This window comes from Triturus cristatus, chromosome 1_2 (genome assembly GCF_964204655.1).
Source record: "Triturus cristatus chromosome 1_2, aTriCri1.1, whole genome shotgun sequence".
Classification (NCBI taxonomy): domain Eukaryota; kingdom Metazoa; phylum Chordata; class Amphibia; order Caudata; family Salamandridae; genus Triturus; species Triturus cristatus.
Genome location: NC_140580.1, coordinates 542,465,157 through 542,484,314, shown reverse-complemented (window position 1 = coordinate 542,484,314; position 19,158 = coordinate 542,465,157). Strand labels below are relative to the sequence as shown.

Genomic DNA, 19,158 nt, shown 5'->3' with positions numbered 1-19,158 from the left:
CTGCTTGGCCCAGCAGCTAAACCGCCCCAGAGGTAACCACATTCGGGGGTGTAGGTCACCTTTTCTAGCCAGAACCCATTATTTCAACCTATTTAAAAAATAAATGGCAGACACCTTCCTTAGCTGTACAGACCAGGCAGCCCACAATGAAACAATAACTTCCTAGGCAATAATTAAATATGAAGTAATTCTATGTCATGTGTGTAAAATTAGTGTAACCACAAATTAATTAAAATATTGCAAAATAATATTTATTTTTGATATCTCAAAATATCACAAGATATAAAATCACATTTGTGAAATACAGGCATACAATATATAATCACTTGTTACAATGATTTCGTTAAAATTAAAATGGTTATAAAAAAATTGGAAAAAAGACAATCCTGTGGCTATATCTTAGTCTTCGACGCGCGTTTCGGCGAAGAGTACGCCTTCGTCAGGAAAAACCACAAATCTTTGTATTCTATCGCCAAAAGTAGAGAGAGTTTGAAAGGTCTCTGTTATTTTGATGATTCGATGGAGCCTTATATATTATAAAGATCCATTTGAAATGTGATGACGCTAATCTCTGTTCTGGGTCAACTCGTTTGGTCGTAATTTATGCAGAAACATTTTAATTTTGTTTGGTATGTATCTGATTTTTTTATATATATGTAGATTTCCCAGGTATAGGTACAGGATAGAGTGCTGCATGGATGACGGGCATTTATCAAATTAGTATTTTTCCCTGGGTGACGATGTTTAAATAGATAAGCTGTCTCAATTCCGTAGATGACCGATGTGGAGGCAGGCTGGCCAGAAATGATAAACCAGGCAGCCCATCCTAGAGGTGTGGCAAGTCTTCTGGGGGTGTAGACCTCCTGCATAACTAATTTCCCACCTGCACGATTGAAAATGTCCCTGGGGCATAGGGAGGGCTGTTTCCTCCTCTGGGAGGCAGTCCTGAAGCATATCAGAGGCGGTGCAGTCTTTGAAGCTCACTGCTTTGATGTGCCACTTCACTAGCCTTCCTAGGAGGGAGAAGGTGTGACCTCCTTCGTGCCCAGGACTTTGTTCCTGACTCCTGGGAGCGATCACATTACCTGGCAGGAGGTCAGAATCCTGTCTTGGCCTCAGCAAGTACAGGCTGCCAGTCACAGCAAGGAACAGCTGAGGCAATCAGGTAGGCAACCTCAAAGGTAGCCACCTGGGTGCATGCCATATCGCCCTTAACAAGAGATTAATGTCAGGGGTGAGAGGGCACATTGTTTGATACCAAATACAATATACATAGGCGCTCTATAATGGAGCTGCCAACCGCTGGTTTGGCCAAGTGCCAGCCCATGTTAATCTATTGACCGTCTATCACTTATAAAGTCCTTTAATGTTTAAGGCCACTATAGGGACATATAAACTTGAAGTTACATGCCTGCGCCTTTAATACAATGCACACAGCCTCCTGGGCTTTAGGGGGGCCTTCCTTAGGGGGTGACTGGCATATACTAAATCCAGTGCATTGACTTTGCTACAAATGGTGAGGGCAAAGTTAAATTGCAGTACTTTACATTATTTCTGCAGTATGCAACGCAGGCTGCTGTCAGTAGTTAACTTGGGTCACTCAGGGTGGCATGAACAGTGCTGAAAGCCCTGGGGAACCCTTAACCACCCATGCCCAGGGTACCACTGGTACCATGTACTAGGGACTTATAGGGAGGGTAAATTCCTTGCCAATTGGGGATGCCAATTTACACAACACTTTTAGGGAGAGAGCACTGCCACTGGTGCCTAGGCAGCAGGCTCCAGTGAACTTTCAGCATTGGAGCATAAGGTGTGTGGGGGCACACTTTCCTACAACAATAAATCGTTTTAAGAGTTCAAATTCACTTTTTACACTCATAATTCAAGCCGTTTGCATTGACAAGTTAACTTCGACATGAAAATGGCTTTGTGCATTGGGCCCATTGTTAATAACACTGAATTTATTGTGTGCAATTGCTTAGGACATACACTACTTCCCACCTTCTGAAGTAAGCCTTGAGTGTTCGCTCTCACTGGCCTAGGAAAATCAAGTGTGCAAAGGAAATAATATGGTTATCCAAATGAAGACAGCAGAGGTAAGGAACAGCACGCACTACATATGTGAAGAGCAGAAAAAAGAGTAAGGAAAACCAATTGGGATTGTTTTGTTGAATCGGAAACTAAGAGAGGTTGGGGCGTGGCTTGACGCCCACGGAGTATGGCGGCTTCCGTGTGAGGCTCCCGGGTCCGCCTCGGTCTTGCCGCGTCTCCTGCCACCGGGTGCGTAACTTTCCGCTTCCAGCGTCGTCGGAAGGTACGCTGCCCACAATGAATTTGAAGTTGTCTGCGAACGCTCGCTGAAACGAGCTTTTATCACGCATTATGTGTATTCACGGAGCGACGCTTCATAGCGGCCGCCATTTTCTTTTTTTGCCGCGTTTGGTGTTTGTCAGCAATAGCTTGCTAATGCATGCTAGCTTAGCAAGCAATGTTTTTGCACCCATTTTTTCACCATTTATCACCTGCTTTCGTCGCATGAACTTGGTTGCCTTATTTTCCACGTGTATTTTCCTCCGTTGTGAAGGGACTTTCCTGGCAGCCATTTTCAGGTGAGGAGTTGGGAGAATTTTTACAATTGCCGCCACGCTTCTGGATGCCTGCAGTTTGCTCACAATTGTTGCTCCGACCTAACTGAGCTCTGCTCTCCTCATGGTTCCAGTTCTACTGATCTGTTCATCGATTGCTCGCTGAATATACAGTGGTTCCGGTCATTCTTTTTCTACAGCTCCATAACTATTTCCTGTGTTGGTCTGTTTGATGGGCAGAACCAAGACTTCTTCAAAAGCGCGCAACACTTTTATTAAGAATTCAAAGCTTTTTACTGAATTTTCTAAATTCGAAGATTCTCTACTGCTTCTGCCACAATCTGCGGAGCCCAACATGGATCCCAATTCTGTAGCTTCTGGGAAGTCCGTCACAAAATGTTTGAAAAAGGATCCTCCTTCCCCTCCTAAGTCTGCCTCGCCGGTTTCCTTGGAGCTCTTGCTGGAGGAAATTAGAGCGCTTCGACCTTTTATGGAAGACACTAATGCAAAGCTACAAGTTCTTACGGAGAATTGGTCCAAGATGGATACTAGAGTCTCGGTGGTTGAGCAAAGTGTTACCTCACTTAAGGAGTTCATGTGCTAGTGTTTCACATCTTCACTCACAAGTTTCGATGCTCCAGCGCCAAGTCGAAGACCTTGAAAATCGTAACCGAAGAAATAACCTTCGCATTTACGGCCTGGAGGAAGGACTTGAGGGATCGGAGCCTCTCACTTTCTTTAAGTCCTTCCTTCCTAAGCTACTTCACTTACCTGATGGCACTGCACTTAATATTCAACGTGCGCATAGACTGGGTCGTGTCCCTTCCAACTCTTCACCTTCGCAACGACCCAGAGGTGTAATTCTATATTTTTTGGAGTATACAGACTTGATAAAAGTTTTGTCAGCGGTCATATCCATTCCAAAAATTACATGGTCTGGCTCAACTCTCTTCTTTGCCCAAGACTATGCAAAAGCTACGGCCAACAGACGCAAAGCTTTCCTAAGTATGAGATCTGACCTTCGATCCATGGGAGCTCGCTATGGACTCTTTCATCCATGTATCTTCAAGGTCACCTATAATAACAGAACGACCACATATGAAGACCCGACGAGACTTCAGAGTTTCATCAATTCCTGTGGACCGACTAACATGGATTCTACTGCTTCTTCTTCGTCATTCATAACTTAACATTTTGCTACTTTTCAATGTTTTGCTTCATTTTCTAGGTTCTTGCATAAGGTACTTCTACTTTACATAGATTGCTTCTCGTAGATTGTCTTCGCTGACATAGTTGCTTGGTGGCTTACATAAGTTATTGGTTAGAGTTGCTTGTAGGGCGTATATGTGTCTCTTGTTATTCATATGCTTTAACTGTTCTTTTTTGTTTTCGCAGATCTCCTTTTTTCATCATGACGTGGTTTCTCCTTGGCTTTCCGTGTGTCTCTCCCCGGATGTTCCGTCTGTCCATGTGGCCTCACCTCCCCCTCCGTCACATTTCCCTTTTGTAGGTATGTTTTTTGTTTTGATTTTTGTTCTATGTATTGTATTCCCTGTATCTTTCACAACTTGTATTTATCTGCTCTTTTGATATTCTTTATATTTCTTTCCTCTTTCCTTTTTTTTATGTCTCTCCTAAATTTGTCTTTGCATGCTTATTTCTTATTATTCTTCTATATTCCTTTTTCTCAGTCACAACTTTCGCTTTCTATGCTGTTGGTATTTCTTGCCCATCATTTTATTTACAATGTTTTTCTTGGTTCTTGCTCTATGGTTTACATAATCTTTTTATCCGGAAGGCAATGTATATGTTTTTCAATTTTTTCTCTCGTTTGTTATATTTCTCTTCGTTGTTTGAATTGGGTTCTTATCTTATGATTTTAGGTTTAGTCGTTTTTATTAATCAATGTCATTAAAATTTATAACCTGGAATGTACGGGGTTTGAACTCTCCCATTAAGAGACAACGGGTTTTGACTTACCTTGCCAAATTAAATGTGGATATTGCATTTCTCCAAGAAACTCACTTCTCTGAAGCTGAATCATTAAAGTGAAAGAAGGGTTGGGTAGGAGAGGTTTTCTTTTCTCCAGGTGATGGCAAACGCAATGGCGTAGTGATACTCTGTCATAAATCCGTCTCGCTTTCACTTCTGTCTCAAGAGTCGGATGCCAATGGCAGGTGGTTGAATGTCAAGCTGTCTTTAAAGGGTGTTCCAGTCTCACTTCTGAATGTCTATGCCCCTACTTGCGGAGATCCTTCCTTTTGGCCTGCACTTGCCAAGCAAATATCTCACTGCATAGATGATAATTTTATCTTGGCAGGCGATTGTAATCAGGTATTTGACCCATTTATTGACAGGAACTCGAAGATTCCCTTTGTGCCCAATAAGCCTCATAAATCTTTTGTTCATACCATCAATCAACATAAGCTTTTTGATGCTTGGCGATTATGCAATCCAACTACCAAAGAGTTTACTTTTTATTCTCCACTTCACCATTCCCAATCAAGAATTGATTATATTTTTGTTTCTCATAATATTTCACAATCTCGCACACGCAGAGATTGGCCCTATTTTGATTTCAGATCATGACCCGGTCTCTATTGGCATCGACATTTTACCCAAAATTATTGGACCCAGAAGGTGGCGATTTAATAATTCCCTTCTCTTAGACCCGAAATTCACACCCTCCTTCACCACCTTTTTTGACAAATGTTTTATGATAAATCAAAAGGAATCCATAGCTCTATCTATAGTCTGGGATGCCTTTAAAGCCTCAGCTCGAGACTTTATAATTAATTTTGTTGCAAAAAAGCATAATAATGCCTGCAAACAGACTAGAGATCTCCTCCAAGATATTAAGAGACTGGAACACTCTTATTATATACCTCAAATACAAACGACAGCTTAGTTGCTCTTGTTAATGCCAAATTGCAATATAATAAAAAATCTACAGAGGATGCCTCCTTATATCTATTAAAATTCAGTGCCAAATTTTATGGTGGTAAAAATAAAGCTGGGAAAACTTTAGCTAATTACTCGAAAATTAAGCATAATAAATTGAATATTGAGTCCATTTATGATGCACAATTAGATTTGAAATTCAAGGATGATGATATTTTACATGAATTTTCTCTTTTTTACAAAACATTGTATGCCTCCGAAACTCAACCCTCTGACTTAGCCTTGTCACATGTTTTCTCCACCATTCAGAGGCCTAAGAACACAACTCCAGACTTATTTCCATTAGAATCTGATCTGACACAGCTCGAGTTATCGAACGCCCTTCACACCCTCAAACGTGACAAAGAGCCTGGACCGGATGGGTTTACAGTTGAATTTTATTCACATTTTTCTAAACTCCTTTTACCTAAATTACATTCTTTATTACACTCTTTCAGTGTTTTAGGGCATTCTTCAGGCTCTTTCTCAGATGCTCATATTTGCCTCATTCCCAAAGAAGGTAAAGACCCTAAACACTGCAAGAATTATAGGCCCATTTCCTTGGTGAACATTGATTACAAGTTTTTTTCTAAAGCACTAGCCTTACGTTTGGATTCTTTTTTGCCAGACTTGTTTGGGATTGACCAATCTGGATTTGTCAAAGATCGCAACATAACAGATAACACGCGACTCTTGTTTGACGTTTTGTCAGCAATAGCGTTAGACGCTGAAAAGGCGTTCGACAGAGTTGAATGGACGTATCTTTTTTTACGCTCTCCATTGGTTTAGCTTTGGCCCCAACTTTATATCCCTAATTTCTCTCCTTTACTCTAAACCTAAGGCAGCGGTTTGTGCCAACAGGTTGATATCCCCTTTTTTGATCTAGGATGAGGGGTTCGTCAAGGATGCCCCCTTTCCCCTTTCCTTTTTAACCTAGCCCTGGAACCATTTTTATTAAAATTACGCCAGAACCCTAACTTGCATGGCTTCCAGACGCTCCACTCTCACATTAAACTTGCAGCATATGCAGATGATATCCTGCTCTTTATGTCCCGTCCAACTGACTCAATCCCTACCTTCTTGGCGGAAGTACAGGCTTATTCTGACATTTCGGGGTATAAATTGAATAATGATAAATGTGAGATTCTACCCTTAACAAAGTTCACGTTTAAACCAGATTTTAGTGCTTCCAATTTTACTTGGAGTCCTAATCACATTAAATGTTTGGGTCATGCCCTCAATCTCAGATACTGTCTCATTGTGCATGAATAAGTGTGCGCAAAAGATTTCGGATCTAACCACCAAATGGCATCCCCTTTATTTATCATGGTGGGGACGCCTGGATACCATTAAAATGATGTTATCACCCATTATCATTTACACTATTTCTAATATCCCAGTTCATATCCCGCAAAAATTCTTCAGGAAAGTTAATTCTACTCTTTCCTCTTTCCTCTGGGCCAATAAGAAACCTCGGATGTCTATACACAGATTAATTCGTCCCAAATCTGAGGGTGGAGTTAGTTTTCCTGACTTTCCAGCATACCAAAAAGCGTTCCTCCTCCGTCAGGCTTCGTTGTGGTTACGGGATCCCCACGATGATTGCCCCTTATAGACCACGGTGGAGCGTCTTTTCCTGTCTCCCTTTTCTTTCAGTGAATACCTCTCCTTCTCACGCAAACCCCAAACATGGTCTACCCCCGTTATCAAACTGACATCTAAGCTTTTAATGCCTTTATCCCCTTCTCAATTCGGCACAACAAAGGTCTGCTCATTCGAAATAAACCATTTTACTGGAAATCCTGGCACCAGAGGGGCTTACTATGGATTCATCAGCTTTTCTCCCACTCAGACTTTTTATCCTTCCCCTCACTTAGCCATTCATTTAATTTACCTGCTTCATTCATCCACAAATACCTTATACTTAAAAATACTGTCTTAGACACGCGCACCCGATTATTAGCAAACCCTGCTGTTCCTGTTCCTCCAGATCCTTCGTCACAATTACGATCCCTATTGGCAACATCACCTAAGGCGTCCACATTATATCATTTTTTACACAATACTGACACGGTTCGACCGAAATCCAAAACTGAAGAGGCTTGGGAACATGATTTTGCACTGTCTTGGCCAGTGTCCTTATGGAATAATTTATGGATTAAGATTCGCAAATCTTCCAGAGCTGCAAATACAACGCAAACTTTGTTTTTTGTATATAACAGACTTTTGCTATCACCGTATGCTCCGAGTAGGAATTATACCACTGTACCTGATATTTGTTGGACTTGCTCCTCACCATAGGACGATTTATTCCACATGTTATTTTCCTGTTCTATTGTACATACTTTTTGGAAGCGAATCTGGTCTCAAATTAATTTGATTTTCGGCACTGCTCTTTCTTTTGCCTTTACTCATGTTTTCTTAGGTAGCTTGTCATCTTGTTGGGAGAATACAACGCTTAATGTTAAAATTGTTGATTTGTTGTTAGCAGTTGCATTTCAGCAAATCACAGCAAACTGGAAAGACTTCTCGAAACTTTCTTATAGGGCATGGTGGTATGCTGTGTGCCATAATCATAGGTTAGACACTTCCTTTGTGTACCCTATCCATTTGAGGTCCAAAAGACTGGATTTGTGGTGTCCCATTACAATTTATTTAGATGCTTGTGCTAGTAGTTCTTTTCAATTACCTCCATCTCAGCAGGAAGTCTCAAAACCCCCTTAATTAACCCCAACTGTTCCTAATGCACTTACGTTTCAGATATTCTGTATTATTGTTTTTGATGTTTTATTACTTTTAATTTTCCGATTCATTCATAACGATGTAGATTTTCTCTTGTTTTACATATATGTATTATGCTGTAATATGTTGTGACACTCTATTTCTTATCAATAAAATCTTTTTTGAACTGAAAAGAAACTAAGAGAGGTTGGAAAGTATAACTATATTTTATCAGACTGCCAAATAAAGTACAAATGGGGGAAAAACTACTAAATGTTAAATTCCAAATTTGATTTCCACTTATGTGCCATAAAAAGTCGAGGCAGGCCTTCATCCATACATCAAAGAGTGTCTCATAGCAGTTCGCAATATTACAGCACCTTGTGCTTTTGAACCGAAAAAGGTCATTTTAAAGTAAAATGGGTACTGCATGACCTTACCAAAGATAGGATTGATTTCAGATCAACAACAGAACTTACAAATTGAGAACCCATGCTAATTCCAGTAGTGAGTAAATGAGTTAGAATTACCGGTCCTTGTATAATCAAATATAGTCACGTGCTCCACAGCTACACATTTTCAGAGCAGCTAGAAATCAGCGAATACCAAATTCACTTTAGAGAATTATCACCAGATATCGCATACAAAAAAAGTCATTTACCCACTTCAACCACATTTCTAGGAAGTTCGCTTGGGCTGTGCAGTAATTTACAAGAGCAGAGATCGATTTATGTCTAACATTCGGTAAAATGTCGTTTTAATGAATGTACTGAATAGTCGGGGATATTAGCTTAATCGTGCAGCTCTAACACCGCATTCTAAACCCCAGTACAGTGTTGGTTTTTTAGAGCTCTGAATCTATACGAAACACAGCAGCACGTTTCCATCAAAAAGCAAATTAAACATGGAATGTTCTATGCTGCCAGGCAATAAAACAGATTCATGCTCAATAAATTCAGGAGTACCACAGGTGTGGCATGTTGATGTACTGCCAGCGATATTTAAGCACCCCCTTTAAAAAACAAAAGTTCGTACTCCGGTAGTTAATAGGTAGCTTAATTGACATGGGTCTAAAAGCATACCCAAACGGGAAGACATACAATTATCTGATCCCAACTGTGTAGGTCTTTCAGTATGCATGTGATTGCAGGTATTTGGTTTGTTACATTCACTCAAATGTATTCTCTTTTCTGCTGCTTGTTTATGGCACAGCTGGCTGTTTGTGTATGTTAAGGGCACATTGACTTCATGCCCATAAATTCATATTACTACATTTACAAAGCTAACAGTCGACACGGTTTTTGACTACATCAGAAGCAAACAGCTACTTATTAGCCTCGCTAAATTTAACATACTTTGTGATAACGATTATCACACCTGAAGTAAATAAGAGGATGTCAAGCAGATGTGTAAACCACTGAGATAAACTACACCTTCATCTTAATCTATGAAGGAAGATACAAGTTACTGGACAACGGCTAAGCCGCTAAAGCCCCTAGTTGCTAGTTAAGCCAGGTGCATGCCATTTTCGAGAATTCTTGAAAAGGCAGTACAATGGGGTACAATTGTGTTTTTTGTGTTTGACCAGAAAGAAAATGTGCCTTCAAACTGGAAAGAGGAAACATATTCTTCACCCAACGAAAGAGAGAGCAGGCAAACAGGGAAGAAGCAGAAAAGGTGTGACAGAAAGAAAAAGTGCAAGAGAAAAGGGATAACACTCACACACCCCGAGAATTTCCAGCTAAGGCTACAGCCCCTTATTCCTTCTTGAAACTGGCAGCTACTTCATATTTACAAGGATTTGGCAGCTGATTAAAAGTATCCTCCAGATGTTGCCAGTGCTCGATCATGAAGTACAGTCATGTACAACCTCTAGTAGGTAAACCAAAAACTGTTTTTCAGCATGGACTTCAAAACAAGCTGTGGCGTAAAGGGTAAACCAAACATACTGAAAATGAACTGACAACACTACGGACGTCCAATAGATGAGACTATACATGGACCAATCAGTGGTCAAAAACATGAAGTGTGTTGAGGTTAAATTTACTTAGCAACGGAGATGTTAACCTTCTTTGATTTACCTCCACTTGCAAAGTTTCAGCATAATGAATTGTAGGTACTATGCTTTCATCCACATGCACCTGCATGCCATAGAGCAACTGAGGTTACAAAACATAAAATGCTATCTTCATACTAGGAGTTTGAGCTCAACAGCTCCAATGAATGCTCAGGCCATATTTTGAAACATGGCGATTCAATAGTGACCTGTTTTGATAAATGATCTCAAACAATCATTAAAATAGAGTTCCCTTCCTTTTAGGATGACCGGGTGAGGTATTTTAGAGGTACCCAAATCTATTTTTAGCTATTGCTATAGGGTGTGCACATTTAACTTTCTACGATTTCATATGACAACATCACATCATATATTATGATAACTGGAAAGACATCCAAACAGATTTTTCATCTTCATTTGTTTAAAGATTTTCTTTTTTAGTCAATATCTTTCTCCCAAATTAACGCTAGAGTTTTGTACTTGCACTTAACGGAATTTCTTGCACTAACCTTGAACCATCTTGAAAAGCCAGCACACCATAGCCATTGAATAGTCCATTTTCAAACTGACCACAGTATATTGTACCATCCGTAAATATCAGGTGACCCAGGCCATGCCTACGGCCTACAAGGAAGAAAAAAAGGGAGAATGCCACAAAGAGTAGGTTAGTCAAACAAACTACTAGTTTTTGACACAGATATAATGTCCAGTCTTCTTTGCCCTTTTCCAGAGTAAGTTGCCCCTTTTGACTTTTTCAGACACCAGTCACTTTTCAAACTGTACATACTGCCTAGATTACTTACCTGCAATCTTCATTACTTCTCCCTTTCCGATTCCAGGCCTTGAATTGATTTCCCTTCCAAATACTATGCTATATATTCTAAGAAAAGAAAAACGATACATATGTGTATAAATAACCCTCTCGCTTTGGCAGCTTCGTTTCAACAAGAGTGCCCAATGAAAGCAGACCCCCCAAATACATTCTACCAGTCTAACGTTTCCAAATAACCCTGAATCGAGGGTGAAGAGCCACGGAGGGCACAAGTCCTGAAGACTTGGAGTAGAAAGGCAAAAGACCAACTGTGAGTATTTAGGGTCTCCTAGAAGGAATGGGGAGAGGCGATTACTCCGACCTCATCTGGGAGTGAAATCTAGTGCTAAGTAGGAAGGGGGCAGGAGTCTTAAATTGAAAGCAATGCAGTGCGATTAGTACTTTGTGATGGACAGTGTGACATTGTTTACAAGTCTGTAGAAGGAAAGGCTATGTGCAAGGTATTTTGGAGCATTCCTGTATTTAGTCTCGAATACTAGTGTAAGCAGCTTAAGTAGAGCTTGATTTTTTGTTAAACCATCCAGACGGATGTTTGAAGCTGAACGTGGGACCCCCCCCATTGAATCATCATTGGAATCCAGGGACTACTTCCCAATGAACCATCATTCGAATCCAGGGACCGATACGGGGTCATTTTTGGAATCCGGGGACCTCGGCCAAAGCAATTTCAATCATTTAAATGGTAAAACAATAAGGAATATGCTACTTACCAGTATGCATCTGTTCTTGGCATGTAGAGCTGCAGATCTACACACTTTTGCATAGATCGCCATCTGGTGTTGGGCCCGGATGTTTGCAGTTTGTTTTTCCTCTTGGAAAGTCTTTGGAAGTCACAAGGTCGGTGACTCCTCCTTTGGATCGTATTGCGCATGGGCTTCGGCTCCATCCTCAGATCGTTTTTCGCCAGCAGGGAAAGATGGAGCGTAGTAACAACAGTGAAGAAACCCATGTGTGTTGTATCTAAATAAGATAGACTGGAACAGATACAGGTAGCCGGGTGGGCGTGTGTAGATCTGCAGCTCTACATGCCAAGAACAGATGCATACTGGTAAGTAGCATATTCCGTTCGAGGCATATGAGCTGAAGATTACACACTTTTGCATAGACTATATAGCAGTTCCCAGCCCTAGCGGCGACCACCGGTATCTGTTGCAGTGGTTTGAAATAATGTTTTTAGTACAGCCTGGCCCACACTAGCTTGCTGCTTGGTTTGCACCTCTACACAATAGTGTTTAGTGAAAGTGTGCGGTGTTGACCATGTAGCTGCTTTGCAGATATCATCTAATGGGATGTTCCCTAGAAAAGCCATAGAAGCCCCTATCTTCCGTGTAGAATGGGCTTTAGGGGGAACGGATGGCGTTAGTTTTGCTTTGTGGTAGCAAATCTGGATGCATTTTACAATCCACCTAGCTATCCCTGATTTTGAGATGGGGTTGCCCTTGTGTGGTGGAGAGAAAGAGACAAACAGTTGTTTGGTCTTTCTGAAAGGTTGTGTTCTTTGTATATAGTAAAGTAAGGCTCGTTTGACATCTAGCGTGTGTAGAGCTCTTTCTGCAACGGTCTGAGGTTGCGAGAAAAATACTGGTAATTCTACAGATTGGTTTAGGTGAAAAGGGGAAATGACTTTAGGTAGGAATTTTGGGTTGGTATGGAGAACAACCTTGTTCTGGTGCATTTGAAGAAAAGGTTCTTGTATTGAAAGTGCTTGTATCTCACTGACCCTTCTAAGGGAAGTGATGACTACAAGGAAAGCTGTTTTCCATGTGAGAAATTGCAATTCGCATTTATGCAAAGGTTCGAAGGGAGGCCCCATTAGCCTTGTGAGAACGATATTTAAGTTCCACACAGGTGAGGGCGGTACTCTGGGGGGAATTATTCTCTTTAGGCCTTCCATGAAGGCTTTAATGGCAGGTACTCTGAAAAGTGATAGGTGCTGCCTGTTCTGTAGGTAAGCTGCAATTGCTGCGAGGTGTAGCCGAATGGAGGTATAGGCTAGATTACACCTTTGTAGGTGGAGTAAGTAGCATATGATGTGTTGTATAGACACGTCTAGAGGATTGATTGTGTTGTTATGGCAATAAACCACAAATCTTTTCCACTTGGCAGCGTAGCAGGCTCTAGTGGTAGGGCGTCTAGCTTCTCGGATGACGTTCATACAGTCAGGGGGAAGGTTTAGGTATCCAAATTCTAGGATTTCGGGAGGCAGATCGCAAGGTTGAGCTGGGTCCGGGTGTCTGATCTCTCCATGGTTCTGGGTTAGGAGGCATGGTGAGAGGTGTAGCTTTTGGTGTGGTACTACCGAGAGTTCCAGCAACGTGGTGTACCACGGTTGTCTGGCCCATGTTGGAGCTACTAGGATCAGTGTGAGGGAATGCTGTTTTAGCTTTCGCACCACTAATGGAATTAGTGGGAGAGGTGGAAAAGCGTATGCAAATTTGCCTGACCAGTTCATCCATATCGCATTTCCTTTGGACAATGGTGTGGGTATCTGGCGGCGACGCTTGGGCATTTTTTTTGATTTCGTGGGTGGCGAAGAGGTCTATCTGTGGATGCCCCCACATTTGAAAGAACGGATGAAGAACCTGTGGGTGAAGTTCCCACTCGTGGATCTGTTGTGTCTGTCTGCTGAGCAGATCTGCCACGGTGTTTTGGACTCCTGGGACATGTTGGGCTAGGAGAAAGATTTTGTGTGGAATTGCCCATCTCCATATGCTCTGTGCTAATTGAGAGAGCTGTGGAGAGTGTGTGCCGCCTTGTTTTTGAATATAATACATGGCCGTCATGTTGTCTGTGCGAATGAGGACTGCCTTGCCTGAAATCCGTGGTTGAAAGGACTTTAGGGCTAGAAAGATTGCTAGTAACTCCAGATGGTTGATATGGAGTAACTTTTGCTGAGTCGTCCATGTGCCCTGCACTGTCAGATGTAATAGGTGAGCTCCCCAGCCGGAGAGCGATGAATCGGTTAGTATTATTTGTGGAACCGGGTTCAGGAACGGTCGACCTTTGGAAAGGTTTGTGGTGTTCCACCACTGCAGAGAGCGATGGGTGCGAAGTCATTGGGTAGGCGGTGTGGCAGAGCGGGCGGTATTTGTTTTGCCTCTGCCTTTATTATTGTTGCCCCTATAGCCGCCTCTTTGATAACCCCTTGTGAAGGTGGACTGAGTGGGGGATTTGTAGGAAGTGGATGCGTTATCTGAGGAGTAGCCTCTAGATGTAGTCCGAAAGGAAGAGCGGCGAAAAGAGCGCCTAGGAGGGTGTGACTGTAGGGCTCCCATGGACTTCGCCGTATCGGTGTCCTTCATTTTTTCGAGGGTCTCATCTACCTTTGGGCCGAATAGGTGTTCCTGGTCAAAGGGATGATTCAGGATGGAGGCTTGTACCTCTGGTTTAAATCCTGATATTCTTAGCCAAGCATGGCGACGGAGGACGACGCTAGTATTAATGGCCCTGGAGGCTGTGTCTGCTGCATCTAAGGCACAGCGTATAGAGGTGTTAGTGATCGTCTTACCCTCTTGAATTAATTCATTGGCCCTAGTTTTATATCTTTCAGGGAGGTGGTGCATTATGTTTTCCAATTCATCATAATGTGCTCTATCGTATCTGGCAATTAGCGCTTGGGTGTTGGCGATACGACATATATTGGCTGCCTGTGACGCAATGCGCTTTCCTGATGCGTCCAGTAGCTTTGACTCTGTCAGGTGGTGGTGCTTCGCCTGACGCCTGGGAATTTGATATTTTTCGTGCAGTGGAAACCACTAGGGAATCTAGTGGCGCTGGCCCTTTGATATAGGCGGGATCTGTGGGGGCAGCTTTGTATTTTTTTTCTATGCGTGGGTTAATGACCCTGGCACTGACTGGGTCCTTAAAAACCTCTGGCGCATGCTTTACCACCCCCTTAAGCATAGGTAGTATGGATGTAGACCTATGTGTGGTATCAAATGGGTCGAGGAGGAAATCCTTCTCCACTGGGTCAGTGTGCAACTCTACCCCATGATAGTGTGCCGCCCTTTGAAGTAGATGGTGGAACCCTAATGAGTCTTCCGGTGGAGATGGCCTGGAAGGGTAAAGGTCATCTTGTGGGACGTCAGGAATATCTGGGTTATTGTAGTCGTCCCATGGGTCTGGGGATTCTGTAGGGGTGGGGTCTTGGGGCACATCCCCCATATCAGGATATGGGTCCCCCTGATCATCATCGTCTGGAGACGGGGTCGGAGAGCGATGAGGTGGGGGTGGAGAAGGCGGAGGTGGACAGGGTGGGGGAGGTGGAGGAGGTGGGGAAGGTATTCTGAAAGGAGAGGTAGCAGAGTCCTTCCTCGGTGGAGGCGGAGCTGATTTGTCCAAATGTCTCTTTTTGGAAGAGAGTGCCAGATGTCCAGTCTTTGGATCCCTGGTGAGAGTTTTTTGTAAGGGATCCGGTGTAAATAGTTCCTGTGACAATGGTTGGTCCGTCGGCGCCGAAGTTCTCGGGGCCGATGACTTTTTAGGCTTATCCATGCCAGTTTGCTTAGCACTGGGCTTGGGAACCTCCGATTTCTTGATCGGCGCAGAGACGGGCTTCGGCTTGGAAGTGTCGGTTCCGAGGGCCTTATGGGGTTTGGTCGGTACCGAAGATGGCGTCGGTACGGAAGCGCTGGGATTCGAACCCCGAGGGCTTCGGTGCGGAGCTCGGTGTCAAGGTAGAGGCTGGTTTCTTTTGCGTTGATTTGAGGAGATCGCGATCGAAACAATACCGCGATGTGAGGTGAGGATTCTGCTTCGATCGTCGAACTGGAAACGTTCGGAACCGGAGCGTGAAGATTACATCCGAGCCCGATGGCGGAAAAAACCAATCTGAGGATGGAGCCGAAGCCCATGGGCTAATACGATCCAAAGGAGGAGTCACCGACCTCGTGACTTCCAAAGACTTTCCAAGAGGAAAAACATCCGGGCCCAACACCAGATGGCGATCTATGCAAAAGTGTGTAATCTGCAGCTCATATGCCTTGAATACACAAATATAGAAAAACAGCATTCATAAAACAAATCCACAAATGATGAAATATTTAATTTAATTCATAAATATAAAAATATTAAAATTTTAATGGGAGGGTTGGAGCTTTTCTAAATTCAATTGAGGCTTACTTATTGATATACACTTCAATAATCTGTTAATATTAAGTAATTTTCTAAGCAGCATCGAACCCCCAGAGAGGGTGTTGCGGATCCCCAGGGGTCCCCGTACCACAAGTAAAGCAACGCTGACCTAGAGTGATTCATGTACAGGGAGAGGAGACTAGGTCCCGAAATTGAACCTTGGGAGACATCGACGGATAGAAGGGTGAGTGGAAATCGAAAAGAGCAGAAGGAGTCCAAAAATTGGTCAGAGATGCATGAAGAAAACCATAGAAGCGCAATTCCAAAGCCCAAGTGAGCAGTGTTGGGAGCGCAGTGCTGAAATGTGAACTCCAACTAATCGATTGAAAAGGCTGTATATTTCTCCGGTAGATGGACATTTGAGTTCAGTGGTCATCACAGGTGATGTCTTTACTCCTAAAAAGATTTGAATTTGAGCTCACAGTGAGCCAAATGTTCAAAAGTGATTAAACCAACACTAGAAGAATTGCGCTTTTTGATGCGTAAGACTCTCAGTAGGTCACACAAACGTGTGCATTTATCATAACAAATACCTTTCAATAACTGGAACTGTTGAAAATAAGCTAGTCTCATTTGTGTTACTTTAGGTTATGCTTGGCAAAACACCTTTGCAAGGTGTCACCTTTAGAAGCAAGATTAAGTCAAAGAATTCACATGTAACATGTGAGACTGGGAAATGCAAAAAATGTAATTGCATCCCTAAGTAGGGCATACAAAATAATGCATATGTGCTGGAACCTTTTCGTATGGCTATTGCTGGTTTCCCGACTGAACCAGCATAACTGCGATGGTCTCAGATACCTGCAAGATCTGCGTCAACCAGTGCTCCCATGCCATGGGAGGCTAAGAATTGCCCCTTCATTCTATGTGACCTGAGAGTTTAGGATCTTGAAAAGCATCAAACCGTACACGACTCAGAAACTCAGGACTCCCCTACAAATATCACCTTTAAGACCGGAATGAATCCTACAGTTCTCTCGGAGGAAACAGCAATGGAGATAAAGAGATATTGGGAGAGACCTCATCTGATAAATAGACAGAACTGTGCTGCCCAATCTCTATAACTGCAAGAAGACAGGAGCTGTATTGCTCTGATACTCATCCCCCACAAACTGACAAACATTTTTAATGAATGTAATGCTTTGGATTAATTTTTTTAGCTCAAAATAGAACTAGTTTGTACATAACGTTGGTCTGAGCATTTATGTTTGTCACTGCATTTATAGTATTATGTAAACTATAACACAATGCTAATTTATTTGTTTCAGTAAAACACACAGCGCAAGTTCTGGTTTTCCTAGAGATATTATCTGTATCTTTGTTCATTGGAATATTTGAGTTTGCTTCTATATACCAAGACTGTTCTGAAATGAAAGATTTGATCACCTTGTTTGACATTTTGGAGCTTGGGGGAAGCGCCACTGCTACCTGGAGTTGGCTCCTGGGTGTTGTAAAAGGCTTGCGCTCTACTAACCAGGACCAATGAGCATGCCCGGGGTACTAGACGAATTAGAGCACCAGTAGCAAGAAATCCTATTCCACATCAGCCCACAACATGGGAGATGGCTCCATTGGGTTAAGCGATAAAAGGTTGACATTTTTGGTATTTTTATTTACAAACTCTATACCTAGACTCTATACCTAGACTCCCTCGTTCTTCCAGAATCGTCATGCAGCAAAGGTCTCCGTTCATTACCCTGGTATAGTATTTTATGTGGTTTAAATTCCTATGTGCTAGTCGGAATATGTACTATGGAAGTACAATAATAGTGAACTTGGGGCAATAGCAAACATACCATTAGCCATCGAGCATGTTACATATTTGGTGTGCAGATCGTGTTGATCGAGGGGAGGGCCTAGGAGATAAACAGAGATCCTTGTTCATTAGGATGCAGTGATGCATGGACTCGGCATCTGCTCTCCTTAAACATTACCGAACGGGATGCACTGTTAAAGATGAATTCCCTTCCTCACCTATTATATACATTAAAAAACACATTCCATGTGATATAACACAAACCATTTCAATTGGTGCATTTGGTCATTTTGTGATTCGTCATACCAGAAACCACCCCGAATTGCTTTTTGGAAGTGCGTGTTATCCACGTTTGATGAATGGCTTAGACTGGCCAACATTAGGCTTTATTATTGGGCCTGAAGAATAGTGTCCATCAATGACTGGCTGTTTGCAGACCGTGATGTTCTATGTGCCCACTCTGATTTGGAGTGTATAGATGCACATGGTGTGCTCAAACTGTTATACAACCCGACTATACTCCAGGATCTCCCCCCTGCCACCAAAGTGGGAATACTTAGTTGGCATTCTAACCTTAGCAGAATTGCACTGGAGGGAATACTGACTGCTGGAACTCGACTATGGTGTGATTTTTGGCTTAAACACATAGTCAATCTAATGGGCTTTTGTCCATGAGGCCTCATCAGGATATCCAAATAAGGGGGATGTCTAGGAAGGGGACCACATCCACTTTTGCTTTCCTGACACACACTTAGGACACAGACGGACAGACGGACAGACACACACACACACATTATTTAAATCTACGTCATGCCCTAAAAGCACAAGCACTAAACCTCAAGGTCTTCCCAGAGTGTAACACGAAGGGATCCAAAATCGCACTTACACAACTGGACACCAAGGGCATCTCTAACTTATATCGTGCACTGTTAATTAAAACCCAAGGCCCTCTCCTGCAATTACGAGACAGATGGACACAGGATGTAGGCCCATTGGATGATGCCATTTGGGTCGAGGCAACAATGGGCCCTAGAATCCTTGCAGTGTGTACACGACTGCGACTCATTCAACTAAGATACTTACAGAAGGTTTGCTACAGCCCGCCTCAACTGAGCAGAATGAAAAAGGTATAAAA

The 19,158-nt window shown here is 42.5% G+C and overlaps 1 protein-coding gene across 1 annotated transcript in view; it reads right to left on the bottom strand.

Annotated features, from left to right (window-relative positions):
- Nucleotides 1-19,158, bottom strand: part of MORN4 (MORN repeat containing 4) — a 77,989-nt gene that overhangs the window by 13,204 nt on the left and 45,627 nt on the right. The window contains exon 3 of the mRNA XM_085606375.1: nt 10,812-10,926. Coding sequence (XP_085462501.1) covers nt 10,812-10,926 — 115 coding nt within the window. The remainder of the gene's footprint in view (nt 1-10,811; nt 10,927-19,158) is intronic.